This window comes from Dunckerocampus dactyliophorus, chromosome 5 (assembly GCF_027744805.1).
Source record: "Dunckerocampus dactyliophorus isolate RoL2022-P2 chromosome 5, RoL_Ddac_1.1, whole genome shotgun sequence".
Classification (NCBI taxonomy): domain Eukaryota; kingdom Metazoa; phylum Chordata; class Actinopteri; order Syngnathiformes; family Syngnathidae; genus Dunckerocampus; species Dunckerocampus dactyliophorus.
Window position 1 is genome coordinate 11,679,526 of NC_072823.1, and position 22,445 is coordinate 11,701,970.

The 22,445-nt window shown below is 41.5% G+C and overlaps 1 protein-coding gene across 1 annotated transcript in view; it reads left to right on the forward strand.

Moving 5' to 3' along the window:
• The window catches only part of LOC129182017 (guanine nucleotide-binding protein G(o) subunit alpha), a 99,912-nt gene that overhangs the window by 72,441 nt on the left and 5,026 nt on the right, over positions 1 to 22,445 (forward strand). The window contains exons 5-7 of the mRNA XM_054777885.1: positions 5,858 to 5,986; positions 8,940 to 9,069; positions 22,056 to 22,209. Of these exons, the coding sequence (XP_054633860.1) occupies positions 5,858 to 5,986; positions 8,940 to 9,069; positions 22,056 to 22,209 (413 nt within the window). The remainder of the gene's footprint in view (positions 1 to 5,857; positions 5,987 to 8,939; positions 9,070 to 22,055; positions 22,210 to 22,445) is intronic.

Genomic DNA, 22,445 nt, shown 5'->3' on the forward strand with positions numbered 1-22,445 from the left:
TGAGGGCAGCATAAAATAGAATAAATTACAGGGAATAAAGAATATAACGTGAATATAACATAAGAAGCAAGAGAAAAAGCAACCTAAAATTAAATTACACTTCATTGAAAGCAACTTTGTCAAAAGGTATTTATGTTTATTATATTTGTACACAGTATATTTTATATATTTGATCATTTTGGCACAGATCTTTAATATGAGCAATTACATACATCACTCGTTTAAAAAAAACATCCATACTTTGTGTGAGTGCACATCCCCATGAATGTGTGTTCACAAGTACACAATTTGTGTGTGCTAAATGTCACATTAAAGATTGATGCAAACTTCCTGTTGTGTCTTGGCCTGTGGAGCTTGTGCGTGTGTGTGTGTGTATGTGTGTGTGTATGTGTGTGTGACTCATCTGATCACAGATAGGTTAACATCTATCATTTATCATCATGTCTTATGTTGTCTGTGCTTTAAATAATCTTTAGTTAATAAAGCTTTTCAGGGTGTAATAACTGAGGAAGGTTCTCCTTTAATTTGTAAGGTTATGCATACAATATGTAAGTAGTGTACATCGTAGAAAGCAGAAGGTTTTATTCTGAGAGTACTGCCTGAAGCCTCCTCTTCCTCTTTTGCAAATGGCAGCATGTTGACCTATTTACCACAATACACATATTCTTATGTACATGTATGGCATCCTTCCCTTTTGTACTGTTGAATAGGCAGATGTAGACCCTGGACCACATCCTGTGGAGAATTCATACCAATTCTTCATTAAAGGCAACAACACATTCAATGACATACTGTGCCCTGCAGAAGTACTGGAACAGTGAGGCCAATGCCTTTATTTTTGGTGTAGCATTAAAACATTTTGGTTTGACATCAAAAGTTGAATATGAGACCAGAGAGCAACATTTCATTTTTTACATTTGGATCGGATGCACGACATAGACGATAGCACCCTTTGTTTGAACCCATTCATGAAAAATGGGTGAGCAAAAGTATCGGAACATGTGGCTGACAGTTGTGTCCTATTGCATTACTTATTCAATGAATACATAGCGCTGAATGTCTACGCTCAAGTTCAGGTTAGCAAGGGTAGGTTTTGCATGTGCAGACTGCATTTAGAGGTGAAAACACCATGAAAACCGGAGAGCTGTCTATGGGTTCTGCGAAAACCTGCAGAAGGCAGGAGTGAAGTTATCACTCTCTACTGTTCATAGAGGACTTCATGGACAAAAGTACAACGGTTAAAACACCAGAAGATGTAAACCACTCATTAGCAAGAACAATAGGAAGGCCTGGCTGGAATTTGCCAAAAAGTACAGTGTACAGAACAAGTGTTTTTCCCTCATGTCAGGTTATACAAAATTAGACTATGGTGTTTTTTTGTTTTTGTTTTCTTTCTGTGTGAGGGATGAGAGACTAATGTAGTTTTGTACTTCTAATTGTTTTGTGTAGATCTGCTTAAACAGATACAGTATATTATAATTAGAATTTGGTGGCCAGGATTTTTTGTCAATGCAGTGCATGCATCGTGTTACTCATGTAATGTCAGTATTGCTTTTCAATAACTTGCATATATAGTAGGTCTGTCTCGCTTGTGCTCTTTAGTCCATTAGATGGTGCTTTCTTAAAATAGCTTTCATACTCGCCAACAATAATGCAGGATGCTGAAGAGAGGACACTAGATCTTTGGTGTGTCTTTGATAATGAAATATTCAGTGGATGATGGCACTTCTTCCATACTGCAGAAACACATGCATCTCAGGATTATTAGGGTGCTGATTTTGCTTGTTTTTACCATTCTTGCTGTTTATTGGAGGGATTTTTTTCTTGTATAATTTTTACAATGTGCCTCTGGCCAATATAAAACTAGCTGCAGACCACAAATGGCCCCTAGGCCACACTTTGGACACCCCTGTTCTCATTTAAGGCCCTGTCACAGCTTGACGGTTTAGCCAACGCATGCCCGACGTCATCATTTTGATGGCATACATTGAACTGTCGACGTTTTTTTTTTTATTTTGAGCGTATACATAGCGTATCCATAACGAGTTTGATGTATACATGACGTATTACTAACTTATATAGAACATTTCTATAAATAATAAACAACTTATACCAACGAATGCGTAGCATGTTGCCAGCATTCACAACTTATGCCCAACGCCTGTTTAACTTATGCAAACCGCACGGCAGCATATGGCCGACGATCACGTGCCGTAGCCTATAAAAAGGCTGCCACTTGATGACTCAAATCATAACCTCACTAGACATCGCAGTGTCAACATCACCATCGTGCCGAAGAAAATTTCGAAGACCGCTGCCAAGAAGTATCAGGGCAGTGACGGAGGGATCCATCACCACCCACAGCCTCCCCCTCCCACTCTTACTCTATCGCCTCTCAGGCATCGTCAATGGTATCGGAAGCTGCTTCCCCAGTGGCCTCCATCTCCTCTCAGCCAACCTTTGCTAAGAAGACACAGTTTTGTCTCAAGGTATGTTGAGGTATTATGACTTGTGCGTAACTTACAAATAACGTGTGTGAACGGGCGTCAACGATCGCATAACTTATTGCCCGCGTATGTGGGACATATGAATCATACGTTGACATATGTCGAAAAGGTTTGTGCATGCACAAAATTTTTGGGCGACTTGGACGTACTACGACATATGCCGGCGTGCTTCAGCGTGCTCTTAACTTATACAAAACTTACCCATAACTTATTCGACGTACGCCAGCGTATTGGCCAAATTTTTCATACATTGGCGTACGCTGGCTAAATCGTCAAGGTGTGACAGGGCCTTTAATATCACACCTGAGAATCTCTTGAACTCACACACAGCTAGCGTTCATGCAGCAAAAAAACAGGAGACACGAACCCATGATTGTATTAGGCCAGAGTTTCATACTTTGCACTTTATTTAGTTCTTATACAGATGTTTGTGCTACATGGAAATGTGCAGCTTTCCAAACTGCATTATTTAATTGGATTCTTATTTGTGAATTTATTAAGTCTAACTTGTCTTTCTTCTTAGTGAAGATAGATAGTGGCAGAACATGTTGTTTTAGTTGACTATTGGTGATGATTTTTAATAGTTTAATAGAGTATTTTGATGAGACAAAATGTTAAAAAATATAATATGGCACTTTTTCTACAACTTGCAGAATTTGTCTAATTTTGCACAAATAGTGTTTATTTGTGAAGTGCATCCAGTGGTATCACAATAAAAGAAGCGTAATGTGTGACTTGACATGTGGTTGGCATGTTGGCTTCACTGTCAGGAGATCTGGTTTCGAAACCCCGTTGGGGAATCTCTCTGTAGAGTTTGCATGTTCTCCTCGTGCGTGCGTGGGTTTTGTGCGGGTACCTCGGCTTTCTCCCGCATTCCAAAAATAAGCATGTTAGGTTATTGGAGACTCTAAATTGTCAATGGGTATGAATGTGAGTACGAATGGTTGTTTGTCTATGTGTGCCCTGCGATTGGCTGGCAACCTGTCCAGGTACCCCGCCTCTTGTCTAAAGTCATCTGGGATAGGTTCCAGTATGCTGGCGACCCTAGTGAGTTCAACCAGTATGAAAATGAATGGACATTAGTTTGAGGGAATCTCGGTATCCATTGATATCTATATTGGTATGACGTGCTCAACAATATTGGATATCAGTAAAAAGCCAATATCAAGCATCTCTGGTCATCATCACGTAATAGAAAACCATTCAAACCGGCTGTCTTTTGATTCAGCTAACATTACCATGGCATGACGTGACACCTCCAGAGGACATAGCACATTCTCCTCCCACGCCGAGGGTCCTATATTCAAGTCTGCCAGAGAACTGTGCACCATTTAGCTACACAAATAATGCTGGGTGTCCCACATGTAAATATGATTTCAAACCAGACACTTGACACTCAATAACAGAAATTACAAAAAGAGACACATGCTTTTTTTTCAGCTGTCATTTTTTAAAGAAAATGTTGAACCAATGTGCTGATTTAGAGTTGCTCCAGCAAGCGTCATTTATTGTAGTTCAGTAAAGCAAAGTGCCGTCTAGCTTGCATGATGCAGTGTGGATGGAGGGACTAAACTGCTGAGTTTACGTCTCTGAAAAAGCAATAGAAATGTGTTTCTGGTTATTTTTTATCTTCAAACATAAACAGGCAGGGAGCTGTCAAAGAAAACGTGTCAGGTAGTGTGTATTTTTAGTTGCACACCAGGTGATTTTTATGTACTATACCAGTCATTGAACTGTCAGTCATGTATTTCTTATTCTATTATTTTCAGCCAAAAAATAAAACAATCAACTTTAGGTGGTATTTAGGACTTTTCTTATGGAATAAATGGGGTTGGTTTAACATTGTGTGTATTTGCAAAATGAAATCAGAGTCTTATCTTGGAGTCTCCACCCTTCCTGCTCTTGCGAAGCTCGAAATCCAAACCATATTCCTTTCTGTACAGTCAATAAACCTTAGCACTGAAGCTGTAGAAGTGTGTGTGCGGTTGTGTGTGTGCAGGCTAACCACTTCCTGTGCATCATCCAATTCTCCATCCTTTATCTTGTGGAGGTAAGTCACTTTGTCAACTATGAATAAAAGCTTCACACCCGTGACACCAGATGGATGTGTGTGGGTACATTCTCATCCATCTCCCCCTTTAACTATTTGTCGGCTCAGGGCATTTACAACATAAATAATTCTGAAATATATGTTAGCAGCAGACAGAGGCTCTGCTGTGGTCTGCAAGAATGATTTGTGGGATGATTAGGATGGAAATTGATGAGACTTCATGGGGTGACCTGGATTTTGGCTGAGGGTAAGAACAGAAGTTGAGAAGACTAGCCATGTTGTTTATGCAATGCAGTGTCGCGAGGAGTTCAAGGATGTCTACATTGGAGAACAACCTTTACACAAACACATGGAACACGTTGAAGTCATCATGTCCAGTTCATTTGCATCTGAAAGAGAAAGGACATTCAGCGGAGGACAGCTCTAGTCTGAGAGCCTGCTGCAAGAGCCAATCTATTTATCCTCTAAAGGAGGAGGCAGGTCCAGACAGGAATGGTGGGCTCTTTATTGGTGTCAAATGACGATCGTTAGGATACATCTGATTTGGTAGCGATGGTCGTTTTCGGTGATATCACCTTTGTTAGCATCCCATTCAGATATATCTGAAAACTACTTGTAGGTGGCTGTTCCTTGTTTATTTGTTAGGAGCTAAATGATTGAAGCTTATGGGGCGGTATGGCTCAGGTGGTAGAGTGGTCGTTTCTCAACCTGAAGGTCGTGGGTCGATCCTCCGTCCTCCTGTGATGGTGTCGAAGTGTCCTTGAAACCCCAGTTGTTCCTGATGCTGCGTCATCAATAGGTAAATATGGTAGCCGTGTCAAAGTGCTCTGAGTGCCTTGGAGGTGGAAAAGCGCTATACAAGTGAAAGACCATTTACCATTTACCAAGCTTTTAGGTAGGGATGAAAGGACTACATTGTATGTGGGGGGGAAAGGTGGTGTTGTAGACCACCCCTTCTGCTCACACATTCATCTGAGGACAAGAATGTCTGGTGCGCCAATTTTGCAGCTTTGTGATCAGGTTCTAAATCCTGTACAACTATGTCCTGACTTAATGCATATGCTTTTTACTGTGCAACTTGGACTGAGGATGATAGTTTTAACTCTAACTGTACCAAATGTGCGCACGATGGAGCCTTTTTTTTAGGTCCGGCCCAACATCCCGAGCCACAAGGGTGAACACAGACTTAAAACTATGGTGCATACCTACGATGGCCTTTAGAAATACCGATATTCTAATTTACATGTGCTTACTTGACACACACTGCTTGCTAACGATCTCTCTCTTCTTTCTTGTGCAGCTACCTTGACAGCCTAGATAGGATTGGTGCCGCAGACTACCAGCCGACAGAGCAGGACATTCTGAGAACCAGGGTGAAGACTACGGGCATCGTGGAGACACACTTTACCTTCAAAAACCTCCACTTTAGGTACGAGTTATAGGAATTATTGACGCAAGCACAGCGACTGCTATGTCCTTAAACGAGTATATTACAGCATGGGGCTGTGTGAATGAAGACAGATGGGGTTCGTTTTCTAATTTAAGTAGCAAATTCCTTGTGTGTGTACATATACTTTGCTTTGCACACATACAGTATTGACACTCACTAGCGTCAACATCGTGCATTGTGTGTCCAACATAGTTGGCAAATAAAGATGACTGATTCTCATACATAAGCCTTGAGAATTTTGGCTTTCATACACCACCATAATGGATTTGTAACGTGAAACTATCAAAATGTCATTGCCGTGCAGACTTTCAGCTACACCTATTTTAGATAGAATCCCTCAATTTTCAGTGGCTTAAAAGAATTTGGAAAAAGTGACTGATTCCCCACAACCTACAAAAGGTCAAAGGACCACTTTGGAAAATGAATTAAGCCAATTTCACCTCCCCCTTACGTGTTCGTTAATCTCCAGTTATGAGAAGGAAGACTCACACACTAAATTAGATTTACAAAATGTATTGAACAATAAGTCAGACAGAATAATTTCGCAGCTACGGAGCTCCAGACCCGGTCTCATGCGCTGGTTCTCTGCTCTTCCAGCTGAATGAGAGAGAGTCCCGCTCGATCGTCCCATCTGCCGTTTTATAATTGTTTTGCTCAGACCATTGGCGCCAGTCTCTCCAAAGTTAACTTTCTCCTGGATTCCTTGACGAAGTAGGGTGACGCCAACAGGTGACAGTGCTGAGTTGTTTTGACTACATTCTGGACCATGCCAACGTTCATCTGTTCAGCTGACAGTTTAATAAAGCATTATTTCTAGAAACTACTTGTAATCATTCACGAAGGGATTACATGAATTAATGAAACAGTTATATCTATACGCTACTTATTTTAAGGCACTCAACAATAATTCAGTCAATGCAAATCAATGCAAACAGTTATTCTAAAATCTAATTATATATAAATAATAATTTACCCACTCAGCATTTACTATTTATTTGAGGCAAGGAGTTCGTCACTTAAATCACCTGCTGTAGGAAGTGGTTGGAGAGAAAACCTGCAGCGTCTCGGCCCTCCGTGGCACGAGTTTGACACATGTGCCTTATATAGACACCTCCACACAGGTGATGGCTGTAGGTACAGTTGTGTGAAAAAAACTCTACTCTTGAACCGCTGCACATAAAAGAATGAACATTTGGCAAAACATGCATCACTACCCTGTTACCTGTGCTATCGTTTTTTTTTATAAATACACCACATGTCAAATGCTGGACCCCCGCTGTGCAGAGACAAAGGCTGCGTGCGAATAAAAGCCTTTTATTAAGAACGAGCAGGTGCAGGGACTCACAGTTGTGCAGGCAAAAGGCGACAGAGGAAAAAGGCTCTGTGAAAACACAAACCAGGTCAGTGCGAGAGAAGTGCAAAAGAAATGACAGAATGCCTTGCGTGCCAATCTTTAGGAAGACAAAGAAAGGAAAGGGAAAATATCATTGAGCAAATAAAAAATGCAGTTGATGAGATGTATCAGAATGCACGAATGAACGACGAATTACACCCAGGTCAGATGACAGGCCGGTCCAGAACAGAGAACCACATGAAATGGCTGCTGTGGCTTCAACAAAGCAACAAATTGCCAATTTCATACAATTAAAGGAGGTGGATGTAGATATCGACACCATCGATTTTGTATGTAAACCATATGCATGTTCGAAATAAATGAAACCATAAGAGTCAGGTCTGGAACCAATTAACCACGATAAACGAGGGATTGCTGTATACATATCCCATTCATTACAGATTATATCTTAGAAAAGGACATGAGCTGTTAGTTAGTTAGTTAGTTAGTTAGGAAAAATGACTAGGTCACTTCCTTCTTGTCTTTTGGGCTGCAACTAACAAAAATTTTTTCATTGATTAATCTGAAGCTTGTTCCGATTAATCTATGTGTAGAGCTTGCATGTTCTATCTGTGCGTGCGTGCATTTTCTCCGGCTTCCTCCCACATTCCAAAAACATTCATGTTAGGTTGATTGGTGACTCTAAATTGTCCATAGGTATGAATGTGAGTGTGAATGGTTGTTTGTCTATATGTGCCCTGCCATTGGCTGGCAACCAGTCCAGGGTGTACCCCACCTCTCGCCCGAAGTCAGCTGGGACAGGCTCCAGCATACCCGCGACCCTAGTGAAGATAAGTGGCATAGAAGATAGATGGATGGATGGTCTGGCGGTTGACGGCCCAAATCAGTATGGACCAAACACAGTTAGTGGTTTGGTCCAAGTCAAAGCTGACGTGTGTGAATATCTTTTTTTGCCTAAAACACAAAGAGGATAAGTCTGCTTTCATGGATGAGTGAGGAAATTTAAAAAATATTCACATTTGAGAGCATTAAAGGAATGTCAGAGGATATTTAAATTTTTAAATAAAAAAGGATTAAGCCATGGGTGTGCTGGAGCTTATGCTGGACCTGGACTAGTCGCCAGCCAATCGCAGGGCACATATAGACAAACAACCATTCACTCCTATTCCAATTTTTGGAATGTGGGAGGAAACCGGAGTACCCGGAGAAAACCCACGCACGGGGAGAACATGCAAACTCCACACAGAGATACCCAACGGAGATTCGACTGCAGATCTTCCCGATCTCCTGACTTTGGGGCCAACATGCTAACCACTAGGCCACCGTGCGGCCCTTCCACAGTTCATTCCCTCTGTAACACAGCCAACAACTTCCATCCTAACAAAAGCATGAGTGCAAGCAAGGGCCTCCTCTTACATAAAGTGTGAAGAAACACCAGGTACTCACACCACCCGCCGTTTTGGAGGAAATAAGTTCCACTAAGTCAAGCAAAGTATCACACGTCTCTCATGCATCATGCAACTGAGCCTGATCACGTGTGTGATTGTGTAAACTTGCATTTTGCTCTCTGTCCATCAGGCTGTTTGATGTCGGAGGTCAGAGGTCAGAGAGGAAGAAGTGGATCCACTGTTTTGAGGACGTCACTGCCATCATTTTCTGTGTCGCACTCAGCGGATATGACCAGGTGTTGCACGAGGACGAGACCACGGTAAGGACACACGCTCGTATAAGTACGGTATAATCTATCTCACAGTCACAATGTCATAACAACATAACAGCATGACCTGCAAGAGCCACATTACACCGTCCAAGTGTTCCACTTGCATTTGTTTTTCTCGCATGTGGCTCAGCTTGCACATGTCGGTCTTAGCTAGGGGCATCCAAACTTTTTTTGAGCCATTTTTACATTTTTAAACCAACCCATGTAGATATGCAAAGACCTTTTTTATATTTAAAGAAAAAGTCAACAGCCTACCTGTGAGCTTTGTCTTATCTGTGACAAACTGTATTGTTAGTATGAAGTTTTTCTTCTTAGATTACACACTGCTTTTTTTTTTTTATATTTCAACTTTGTCCTTTTTTTGCTCATAATATTATGACTTTATTCTCAAAATATTTGGACTTTACTGTCATAATATTACAACTTTTTTCCTACTTCATTTTCCAAACATTTTTCTTTGTTTCTTTTTACTTTTTTTCTGTTAATATTATGACTTTATTCTCTTAATATTCTTGTAAAATTTACTGCTATTTCTTCTATTTTAGCTGTTGTTTTTTAAGTTTTGTTTTGTATTTTTAGAAAGTGCCAAAGACCAATAAAAAAAAATGTAAATGCCGTAAATGGCCCCCGAGCCGCACTTTGGAAACCACTGGTCTAGGCAGAAAAAAAAGCACAGAAAAACATGGACTCACATATCCTCAACTCCAAGACTTTTTCCACACATGGCCTGATAAATATGTGATATACAGTAAATCATATCACTGTTAATGCAACTGCAGTGTAAGCAGACAGATCTCATAGACTTGGAATTGGGCATTAAGACCTGCAGTGTGATCCAGATGTCATTATGCTGCTGTTGGATGAAACATTTGATGGGACAAACAAATACGGTACATAGTTATCTCCACTCAAACAATGTGGCCACCGTCTTGATGCTATTTTGTGGTCATTTGTCATTATATAAAGGCATAAAGTCTGAATTCCACAGTTATAGTTGAAGAGTTGAAGCATTGCTGGTTTGTTTTAACAACAAAATTTCACTGTGGTAAAAAGTCACGTTTAGAGTCCGAAGACCAGAAGATGGGTGGATAACTCTAGCTAGCGAGCTAGCTGCCGCCATCGTAAAGCACAGCCAGTGACAGACAAGCAAAGCGTGTAAACAAAGATGCAACAATAGTCGATCGGAAATAGGGAGTGATCAAACATGCTGGCATCGATTGGCGTAGCCTGTGTCGAGCTCAATACGAGACGCGTCATTTTGTTGGCAACCCTACGGGACACAGCAGACATGGAGGCTTTGCCGCTTTTTGTGATTGGCTTTGAAAGGCGTTTATAAAAGCCGTGTTTTTTTACGCAAAACGGCCGATATTGATCGGTGGCCAATCGATCGGAGCATCCCTATTTTTAACTAATTATGTAAACAAAAGGTTGCATTTAAATGGCCTTGAATTTGTTTGTCTTACAAAACAGCTTCACCTTTCTGCCTTGATGGTTTACGTCCATAGAGGTCATATTGAACTCTAGGTTTCTTATTGTGGGTGTAGTTATCAGTGGTATTGAACTGCACAACATCGCATTAGTCAGGGGTAGAATATTATTGAATGAGTGTTGTAGCTGTTAGTGTGAAGCAAATAGTTGTTTTCTTTATCAAAATAGCGCTTGATAAGAAAATGGATATTTTCATTCTGGAAAGGTGTATGCGGGCATGCTCACTTCCTGTCAAAATATCTGCTGTGGTTGCACAGCTGATGTCATGCGACCTAAAACAAACATGCTCATTTGAATATGCTGTGTTCTGGTTGATATTTATAGGCCTAATGCGTATCCGCTGAGAATTAATGCTCAGTAGTTGCTCTATTTACGCAGATGTCTTCCTGCCTGCTTCTGAGTTGGGAGCACCACATAGTTTCCCTCTTGTGTGAGCCTGTCACGGGTTTGATGTAGACAGTAGATATCTCCTCGGCTGTAAACAACTGGTATTTTTAGCACAGTGATAGTCATGTTTGATAGCGGGCAATGTTTTAGCAATCTGCCGCAGTATCAACTAATGCAGTTTCCCTTCCCCGAGCGTGAGATCTTGACTTGTGATAAAAAACAGCCACACAGGTAGCGTTTGTTTCAGTTCTTAGCAAACTCACCTCAGCAGATCTGTCTGCAGATATCAATCTATTTTGTTTTAAATAAGTGTTTATTGATAACACTCCCGTCCGTCCGTACACACTCTATATGTCCATCACTGCTGTAAGTACACGCTCTGTTTGCAAATAAATAACCATTAATTGTTTATATTGAAATTGTAGAATTTTGGGAAAATTGGGAAGATTGTACTGTTGATTTGGATGAATATGCTTCTGCTGTTACTGGCTACATTAGCACATGTATAGAGACTGTTACCACCACCAAGTATTACAGAAAATACCCTAACCAAAAACAGTGGATGAACTGTGATGTAAGGGCTAAGCTACGTGCTCGTTCGACCGCATTTGTCATGGGCACCGCTGATGACTACAAAAAGGCCAGATATGACCTGAGGAGGTCCATACGAGAGGCCAAAAGACAGTACAGACAGAAGCTGGAGGGCTACTACTCCACCTCAGACCCTCGGCGCATGTGGGCGGGGCTCCAGCACATCACAGACTATCGACAGCAGAGTAGCGTAGCCACGTCCAGCCAAACCACACTTCCTGATGAGTTGAATGAGTTCTATGCCCGCTTTGACACCCAAACTCCTGATGAGCAGAGAGGGTGGCTGGACTTGGGGAGCACACAGGACTCACCTCTCATGGTGACATCAGCTGATGTGCGCAGGGTTCTAAACAAAACAAACCCACGAAAAGCAGCAGGGCCAGACAACATCTCAGGACGTGCACTTCGGGTTTGCTCATCAGAGCTAGCTGATGTGCTTGCTGACATATTTAACCTGTCGCTTGCACAAGCATCTGTACCGACCTGCTTTAAGTCCACCACCATAGTGCCTGTACCCAAGAAGAGCAACGTGACCTGCTTGAATGACTATCGCCCTATAGCACTCACTCCTATTGTTATGAAGTGCTTTGAAAGATTAGTCATGACCCACATCAAAAAGAGCATCCCGGCGGCAACCGTGGACCCTCTACAGTTTGCATATCGCCAGAACCGGTCCACGGATGATGCAGTCAACACTGCCATCCACACAGCCCTTTCTCACCTACAGGGCCAGGACACATACGTCAGAATGCTATTTATAGACTATAGCTCTGCATTCAATACAGTCAGCCCCCACAAACTCACAGATAAGCTCCTCACACTTGGCCTGTCACCCTCCCTCTGTAACTGGGTGTTTAACTTTCTCACAGGCAGGCCCCAGTCAGTCAGAGTCCACAACCGCACATCCAGCTCAAGAATTGTGAGCACTGGGACCCCACAGGGGTGTGTGCTGAGTCCACTCCTCTACACGCTCTTCACCTACGATTGCGTGGCCTCCCAGAACAACACCAGCATCATTAAATTTGCAGATGACACTACAGTCATCGGACTGATCACTGGTGGTGTTGAAACATCATACAGAAGAGAGGTGGCGGACCTCATAGCTTGGTGTCGTGATAACAATCTCCTTCTCAATACAGATAAGACTAAAGAGATGATCATCGACCCAAGAACAAGGGAAAAGGAGCCGCATAGACCCCTGTTTATTGATGAGACTGAGGTGGAGAGGGTGAAAACCTTCAAGTTCCTTGGCACACACATCAGCGAGGACCTCACCTGGTCTCACAACACCCAACAAATTCTGAAGAAGTCCCAAAGGAGACTGTACTTCCTGAGAAGACTGAGGAAATTTGGCATGTCCACCACAATCCTGAGTTGCTTCTACAGATGCACTATCGAAAGTGTCCTTACCGCCTCCATCACTGTTTGGTACGGTAACTGTACAACACGTGATAGGAAGGCACTCCAGCGGGTGATCAAGACCTCACAGAACATTGTTGGGGCAGCCCTCCCCTCACTGCAAGACATTTATAAATCTAGAGTCCTACGCAGAACACACAACCTCATCAAGGACAGCACACATCCTCAACACTCATTATTCACACTCCTACCGTCAGGCAGACGCTACAGGAGTTTGAAGTCCAGGACCACAAGGCTGGCAAACAGCTTTTACCCACAGGCCATCAGGCTCCTCAACGAAGCACTCGCACACGCCGCACGCAACACACGCACACACTCATAGCACTTTATTTATTTATTTATTTGTATTATTTACTTGTATTAATGTCTCGTCTGTTGTTGTTGCTTAATTTATTGGTATATATGTTTATGTGTTTATGTTTCTTATGTTCTTATTCTTTCATTTGTTTTCTTTCTTTTCTTGGGAGAATGAACAGAATAAGATTTTCATTGCATGGTATAACTGCTGTTTTACCATGCACATGACAATAAAACTCTCTTGATCTTGATCTTGATCTTGATTATTTTCCCAAGAGACTGATGTAGGCCCTGCTGGCTTTCATGAGACGGCGCCGATCAAAGGTTAATGATTAAAGAACAAACATTTATAATTGGAAAAAAATAACTGGGGTGTTTCATTTACCAGACACATTGTTGGGCATATTAACGTAAATTATTAGCGTAAATTATTAACGTAAATCATTATTAAGTAACTAATCACAAGGAAAAGTTGCTTTTTTTTAAAATGACTTAGCTAAATATGTTAAATGAATGAAACGGACATTTAAAAAAATACATTTCATGATATTTTCAGAAATTGCCATTAATTCTGCCTTTGCGACGAACTTCAAAAAATCAAGTTTGAACTCTTAATTTCGTGGTTCCGTCTCCTTCTTTGGCATCGTCACCTGTGTTGGCGCTATCGACAGCCACCTTCCTAGCTAGGAATTTAGTTGAGTCGTGTGTCGATGTTAGGTGTTTCATAGGATTCTAATTACTGGATGTCGACATGAAGAGACTCCAGGGCATGTGCTGCACCTTATATGCACATTTCCGCATCAATGAGGGAAGTGTAATGTTTGTACAGTGAGCTGAAGTCGCGGCTTTATGCTTTCCTTTGCATTTGGCATTTTATTCTGAACTCGATCTCCGTTTCAATAACTGTTATGCTGCAGGAATCAACTCGCTGGAGCTCTGCTGAATTAGGTCAATCAAAGGACATGACTATTTACGCAAGTCATTTACTTTACCTTATACATTTGAAATTAATTGGCACAAATATGTCGAAATCTTTCACATTTTTCATTCTTATCAAAAAAGCCAAATTACACTGACCATGATTTTATTTATAAAAGCAATAAAATGCTGAAATAAACCAAAGGGGGGATGAATACTTTTGCAATGCAATGTAATTTAGATATTTAGCATTTCATTCCACCTTCAGCACACTTACACATTTTGCTTTTTTTGCTTTTTGTTGCTGCACTTCAACGTGACAGACGCTTTGCAGCGGAAACTGTTTCCCTGCCTTTTTTCAGCATTAGATGTGGTGTGCGTGTGTTCCCATGAGCGGGAAGCGTGTGCATTTTCACTTCCTGCTGTAAGCTCCACCTTGCAGCATCTTTGGTACCTTCTTCTCCACCTGTCAATTTCACCATCGAACGACCTCTCGAAGCAAACAGCAAGCAGATGTGCACATGTTCCACCCACAGGCAGGTATGAGCTCGCCTTCTTTTGGGGTAGGTTTACTGCATGCTGATATCTACTACCCCCAGTTCTCAGTTCCAATCACTAAATTATTCATTGTAAATGATCTATGTCAAGTGGCCCACATCTGCGATTGTTTGTATTTTTCCGTAATCTGATTGGGCAGCTGCCCCATTAATCACTGCATCACTCATATGCTGTCCTGAAAGGAGCATCCAGTATATTAATAATAATAATACAATCATAATGTTTAGTCTAAATAATCAAATGAACTATAAAAGACATCAAATAGTTAGGGGTGTATATACTGTATCGTTGCCTTGCTGCAAGCCAAGCTGGCGTCTTTGATTGACCACGATGCGGCGTCATTACAGTAGCATGTAATTACTTAATTATTTAACAAACCATTGGGAGTTTTCATTGCTCTCATTTTTGAATGTCTCATTAAAAATCGCCATCGGGTACCTTCAAGTGATCATCTATAACATCCTTCAGTTAGACTGTGCAGTGGTCCGCAGCTAAGCAGCTACCCCTACATGGCTTTGGTTAACATATGATTTATTTAAAACACAAGAAATACACATGCAAAAAAAAATTGCAAAGTTTTGTTCCTCAATTCTCTGATCAATCTTAATGTCTGCATGCGTATGTTCATTTGCTGACTTATTTTGGGGGCTTGTATTTATATAGCTAAATGTGGCTTTCACACTGATGTGAGTGTCTAAGACCATTTGTCTCCTCTAAACATGGTACATTCCATCTGGAACAACAAGTGGTTTAAGGAGACCTCCATCATCCTCTTCCTTAACAAAAAGGACCTTTTTGTACGCAAGTTCTGGCAAGTCGCCACTGTCCAGCTGCTTCTCTAAATAAACAGGTACAGGAATGGAATCCCAGGTGAGCGAAAATGTCAAAGGAAAAGACAAGTGTATGACCACCAGGAGGTTTAACTGTATTACAATATGTAACTGAGATCGTAACCCAATCTCATGTGAACAGATGCAGTGACGGAAGTAAGACAACAGAACGTGGCAAAGCCAAGATGCAAAGCAAATATGAAAACACCAAGACTGTAGAAAGCAGATCGAAACAGCATGGCTGTGAGAAAGAAAGAATTACAATTCAAATTCCTTCCCTTCTTCATCCTTTGGCATGGAAGGACTGTGTACATTGTAATGGTGTTACAGCGGAAGCAGACGAACGAGCCATAGTGCTGTTACTGACTCAGAGCGGTCCTCGATTTATGGCGTTCCAAGTTTTGGCATTTCATGGTTATGTACATGCGCCCATAAATTCATTAAAAACTCACTTTTGTTGTGTAAACACGAAGACTCCCGTGAACTAGTGACAGCAGAAGAATACACTATGTGCGGCTCACTAGCCTGTCTTGCTCATCATGAAGGATAAATATTCTATTGTAACATCTCCAGGGGTGTCAAACTCATGCCACGGAGGGCCGAGACTGCAGGTTTTCTTTCCAGCCGGTCACTAAAGCAGGTGATACCTCCTTCAATTTGAGGGAAGGAGCTCATCTATGACATCACCCGCTGACGAAACTGGTTGGAGAGGAAACCTACAGTGTTTTGGCCCTCCATTGACACATGTGCTCAACTCATCTCTTTATTGCAAAAACAAAACAGGCTACTGTCGGCCAAACCACGTCAAAACAACATCAGCAAACACAACAGTCCTGTGAGCGATGCTTCTCCTCCTCCCGCACACACACACGCACACACACACACACACACACACACAGTCAGGAAACTCTTTAACACGACACATAACTGCCAGGTCGCGCCAGCATCCTTAAGCATGTTAAAGGTCCTACTCCTATGAAAGTGACAGTGACAATGAAGCAGTGAAGTGGTCTTATTATTGAGATGGAAAGGTTGCTAGAGAGTTCTTATTTTTTTACAACTTTTTTGAAATAATATTTTATTTAGGGCTGCCAAAAAAAAAGTGTGTCCAATAACAAATGTATTCATTAATTACGTAAAATCTTTAACCGTAATTAACACAGACGCAACTCACAAACACGTCTTTAGTCCCATCATTTTTGGAACGACACTTCCTCATTGTCACTAGACAACTGCGAGACGCATCCACGGACACTCCGGACATCACAGCAACGTCTTTATTTATTATATATGTGTGGTCTAAATAAACAGAAATACAGAGAAAAAGTATAAGTGGATATTCTTATTACTCACTTTGTAACTCTTAACGCGGATGTACAACTTGTGGCATTTAAGTATGCTCGGAAATCCCAGAAAATACATGTAATGTACACTCAATGTGAATTCAACCTAAATGAAGTGGTGTCTTTGAACGCAACCCGTCCTTGCTCATAATAACAGGGTTCAAATCTTCTGCTACTATTAAAGAAACTAGGTTAGGTAAATCGATTTTCAGACATGTGTGCTATCTATAACACATTAAAGCAGGCACTAAAACAGCTTTTCTCCACCTCAAGAACATCACCTGCCCTCGCCTCGCTCTCTCTTTTCCTGCACCTGAAACCCTCATTCATGCATCCATCACATCCTGCTTTGACTTTGGAGCTGGTAACACGTACAAATATATTATAATCCTATAAAATACAAATGGGCATATTTCAGACATAGTTGCAAATGGTGATTAATCATGATTAATTAATTTGACAGCCCTAATTTGATTTATTACCGTTTCGTTTAATTCTTGTATTTAATCTGTTTACAACTGTGTTTTATATGTCCTTATATGTGTTCTGTGTACAGGGTGAGGGACTTAAAAGTTAATTTAGCTGTAATTTAGATATAAGATCTGACTTACAGATCTTGCGCCTCACTGATTTGAAGAAAAAAAAGCCTTGACCACTCCCACTGTATGTCAACTGTCTCTGTTTATCTCAATAGGTGCAGACACGTACTCGGAAGGAATCGGCTACGTTACATCTCCGTACACGAAGAAGAACAAGTCAGCCAATAAGGAAGTTTACTCCCATGTGACCTGCGCACCATGCGGCAGCAATATTCAGCTGGTCTTTAACGATGCCAATGATGTCATCACAGCCAGTAGCCTCAGGCGCTGCGGCCTGTATTGACGGTAGTGACATCGTGAGCTTGGCCCTCAGTAAGCAGGTTTCACTCCAGCAGAATGCGACTGTAGCATCACAGAAAAGGAAGTGAACCATTATTTTTGCTCAAAAATGTGTTTGTGAATGAGCCAGTTGGCTGCTCGCTGATCTGTTGGGTATTAGACATTGATGACTTCTGTGGTACTTCACATGTGAGAAATTCCAAGTGAGTCATCGGCAATACAGTTTGGTAACCCAGCCTTTTGTTGACGTAATACTTATTCCCCCAGCCATTTATTTATTATTATGTTAATGTTAATTATGGGGGTGGGGGACGTGCGATAATTTGCACTGCATCAAAAGCATCTCAATTGGTGCTTTTTCTACGAGTGGGAAACATCATCTTCTTGCACGGGCCTCCATAACACCAGTTAAGACCAAGCATCAGAGGAAGTGTGCTGACTCAAGCTGACACTTCTCAGATAATGCTTCAGTGGAACAATAGACTTCATAGGGCCCACGGGGGCTGCTTCTATTGTGTGCTGCTGCACGGTGCCTTATCCTTATTGTCCACACCTGCACCGTAATAAGTCAAGCTTCAGCTGTGAAAAATGGTATCGTTGTAATGTGGCTATGTTGTCAACTGGGACTCCAGTGTTCACCTTTAGGTTGTTTTTTGTTACTAGCTCTCCATTCCAGACCCGCTGCGATGTGTTCAATTAATGAGTTTACGTTTTTGCCTTGCAATTTGAGATGCACATTACACCTGGATTATATTTAATCATCAACTTTAGCAGTAAAAGTGTCACATTGCAACAAAAGTAGTCGTGGACCACCAGCTCCAAGGTCTTATTTCAAGAACCAGGCAGCTTTTCTCTTCAGCTACCATATATGGCGCGCCCTAATTAGAGACAGAGAGCTTCCTCAGGCAGTTATCAGCCTGCTTTGTGCACTTGTATGTTTCCCTTTGTGTCTCTTGTGTGTTGACACAGTGTGTTGATTGTATAGGAAAGGTGTGTATGTGTGCGCTCGTGTTTAGACCGAATGAGCCAATGGGTGCAGTGGTAGAGCTAGTATCAGCGGATTAATTACCCAGAAGGCACCTGGCTACCCTTTCCACACACACACGGGAGCACACGCACACACACAAAGTCACAAACAGGGCCACAATACCAAAGCTAACGCATGTGCTCCTCCAGTAGTTGTGGTTAATTTCATCAATCTGCACAGCTTGTATTTTCTATGTCCATGCTTTAAAAACCTGAGAAGACAAAAAGGTATGGATAAGCTAGTTTTCATGCCTACATTTGGATTTTTATAGTGATGTCCGATAATATCGGCTGATACTATCGGCTGATATTATCATAAAAGTAAGATATCGGTTCATATTGGTAACTGTTTTTCTGCCAATAATGATATCGACCCCACACAGCAACAAGCTTGCTATCTCAATATGTCTGCGGTCTAGCTTTCCAAGGTTTGCCTTTGGATTGTACACTGGAACCTCGGTTCGCGTCCGCCCCAGTTAATGCCAAAAATTTTGATCAACATTTTGCCTCGGTGTGCGTACATTCTCTGGTTAGCGTACAATATGGCACACGTTTGTTGTGTTGGTAATACACCGAGTCCAACTGTGTTCTTAATGTATTTTGAATCAAAATAAGTCCTTGTTAGCATCCTTTTTGCTTGCTGACACATGGAAACTGGAACCGGAAGGGAGTTACATCGCCCGTCTATGATGTAATTAGTCGTTGACTCTCAGAAATGTTAACCTAAAATACGTTTTTACTAGCGATGTCCGATAATGTATTCAGCCCACTGATATTATTGGCCCAATATTGCCATAAAAATGTAATATCGGCCAATATCGGTATCGGGTTTTTCCCTATTATGAAAGCCGATTTAAAAAACTGCTGTTTAAAGGCCGAAGGGTTCCCGTACGACGGAACCGGCGCGCAAATGATGACCTCATCAAACCGTGTTGTAAAGCGTGTAAACAAGCCTTGGTGGCTGCCGTAGCAAGCTTGCTCGCTCTGTGCCTGATTAACGTTGTCTGTGGTTTGGAATTATTTCCAAGTGTCTCCTTCGGATATTAAACTTGCGATTTGCAGTGACTGCAAAGCGTTGGTTATAAGAGGCGGAACCAATACCTCTTCCTTCAATACTTCCAATTCCCTGGGCGAATGCCATCATTCGGAAAATGTGTTTATCGCACTGGATAACCAGCCCTTTTCTATCGTGCAAGACACCGGATCCACCAAACGTGGAGTTCGTCGAGCCACGCTTTGCCATGCCCAACTGCAATTATCTCTCAGATGTTTTACAATTTTGTTCAATGTTGTTTGCAGTCCCGTCGAGAAGCTAATTGCTGATGCGGTATCCATTAGCTTCACAACACATATCTGGTCTTCGAGCGTTAGCCAGGTTAGCATGCTGCGCTTGACTGCCCAATGGCTAGATAAAGACTTGGCATTAATTGCACGACGGAAGATATGTAATGTTACTCATATCAGTATCGGTTGATATTGGAATCAGAAATTGAGAGTTAGACAGTATCGGCATATCGGATATCGTCTAAAAATCCAATATCGGACATCCCTAGTTTTTACAATTGTAGTTTTACATGCATAAAAACATATAAATGACGAATTAAAGTGATGAATGAACATTTAAGGTGAATTGAAGACGTGACGTTTACACACGGAAGATGTGATTCTTGATGTGACTGTTCCCACAGACACAACGTGACGGCGAGATCAACACCACCTTCCTGTTTTGTCATGAGTTATTTCTCGAATTCAGTAGTGTTTGTCACCTTCTTTACCAAAATGCTGGCACTTGCAACTTTATTTGGCTCCATTTAGGGTTATTGAGGTGAGAAATTCAAGAAATAAAAAAACAAGAAGGTGGTGTCCATGTTGATCCCGTTGCCACATTGTGACTTTGGGAACAGGCACATCAAGAATCACATCTTCCGTGAAGGTAAAAGTAACCTTAAATGTTCATTTATCCCTTTCGTTCATTTTTTTTATATGTATTTCTTTGCATTTAGGATTGTTTTTGTATGTAAAACTATAATTGTAAAACTCTCAAATCCTGTTTTATGTTAATATTGTTGACTTGCTGGAATGGATGAATCTGATTGACATTATTTCTAAGGGAAAAAACTGACTCAGTTAACACTCGTTTTGGTTAGAGTCAGACCTTCTGGAACCGATTAATGATGCACCCAAGGTTCTACTGCCTATGCTGTATGTGTAACCGAGTGTCTTAATAAGACGTCCGCCGAGGCTGTGCAAGCTCAACACAACGCAAGGACGGCAGCCAAGCTCCGGCGGTAATTTTTATTAGCACGCAATGTCTTCTCATCGTCACAGACCACACAGCCGTTAAGAGCCCAAAGGCAAAACAGCACTCTTCCGGCCGTTAAACTAAAAATGCTGCACGTTATATCCTGTCAAACGTCATCCAACAAATAAAGGCCTCAGAAGAAAATTGCTTAAAGTCGACTTTTTCTTTAACTTCCACTGCGTATTGCAGTATTTGTCTTATTTTGGCACATGTATATCCAAACTGGAATACGACTGATACATTTGCAAGGGAACGGATGCATGAATGTGCAGAGGGAGATGACAAGTGACTTCTTTGCGTCAGAGGTGAGTCATTTCATATAAAGATTCGTCCCATTCGAGACGTAGAGATGAGAATGGATGTCTTTTATATGGAGCTAGGTGGTGATGCAAAAGAATTAAACAAATTAGCTCTTAAGCACCGAGTGCAGCAGAGCACTTAGCCGTAATGACTGCGGTGAGTACATTGTCGCCACTTTCACTGGGAAAACCTTTCTGTCCGCTCACAGGTACCAACAGTACAACAGTGATGTGACATTAAATGTATTCACTGCTCTCTCCTGATCTTTGTACTGAAACTGGATTGAAATGATAATAAAGCACCACATGATTAACTTTATCTGTATGACTATGTCTGTGTGTGGCGTTTGCTTAACTTGTATTACAGTCTAGCTTTTCTCTTACCGGTCGTTTATTATTTCTCGACAGTGGTTTTTTTTGTGCTTATTTCTGAAAACATTTGTTGAGAATTGTACAAAGCGTTTCCTGTGTTAAACTAACATCGCCAGTGTTTGTACCTCAACACTGTCTGGAAAGTTGCTGAATGCATGAAGATTGTTCCGTAATTTTCCATTCTTCGTCGTGACCTGTGTTTCCTAAAGGTCTTTTTATTTGCGTCTTTTTAGAGTGCAAAACTCAGCATTTGTCTTTTTCCACAGAATCGCATGCACGAGTCGCTGATGCTGTTTGATTCGATCTGCAACAACAAGTTCTTCATTGACACCTCAATCATCCTCTTCCTCAACAAGAAGGATCTGTTCGCAGAGAAGATCAAGAAGTCGCCACTAAGCATCTGTTTCCCTGAGTACACAGGTAAGAGTCTTTTCCCTGGGTTGCATCAAGATGGAAGAACAATGTGGAGTATTGCGCAACAGGCGAACCTTTGCGTCCTTGATCTTGTTTAAGAAGTCGGAAAAATAAACAAGTTTGACAAGGGCCAAGTCGGGATGGCTGGATGACTGTCCCATCAAAGTATCTTTTATTTTGTTTGCCATTCCTGGTCTGCTGTGGTAAGAAGCTACCACATGAAGGACGAATAACCAGCCAAC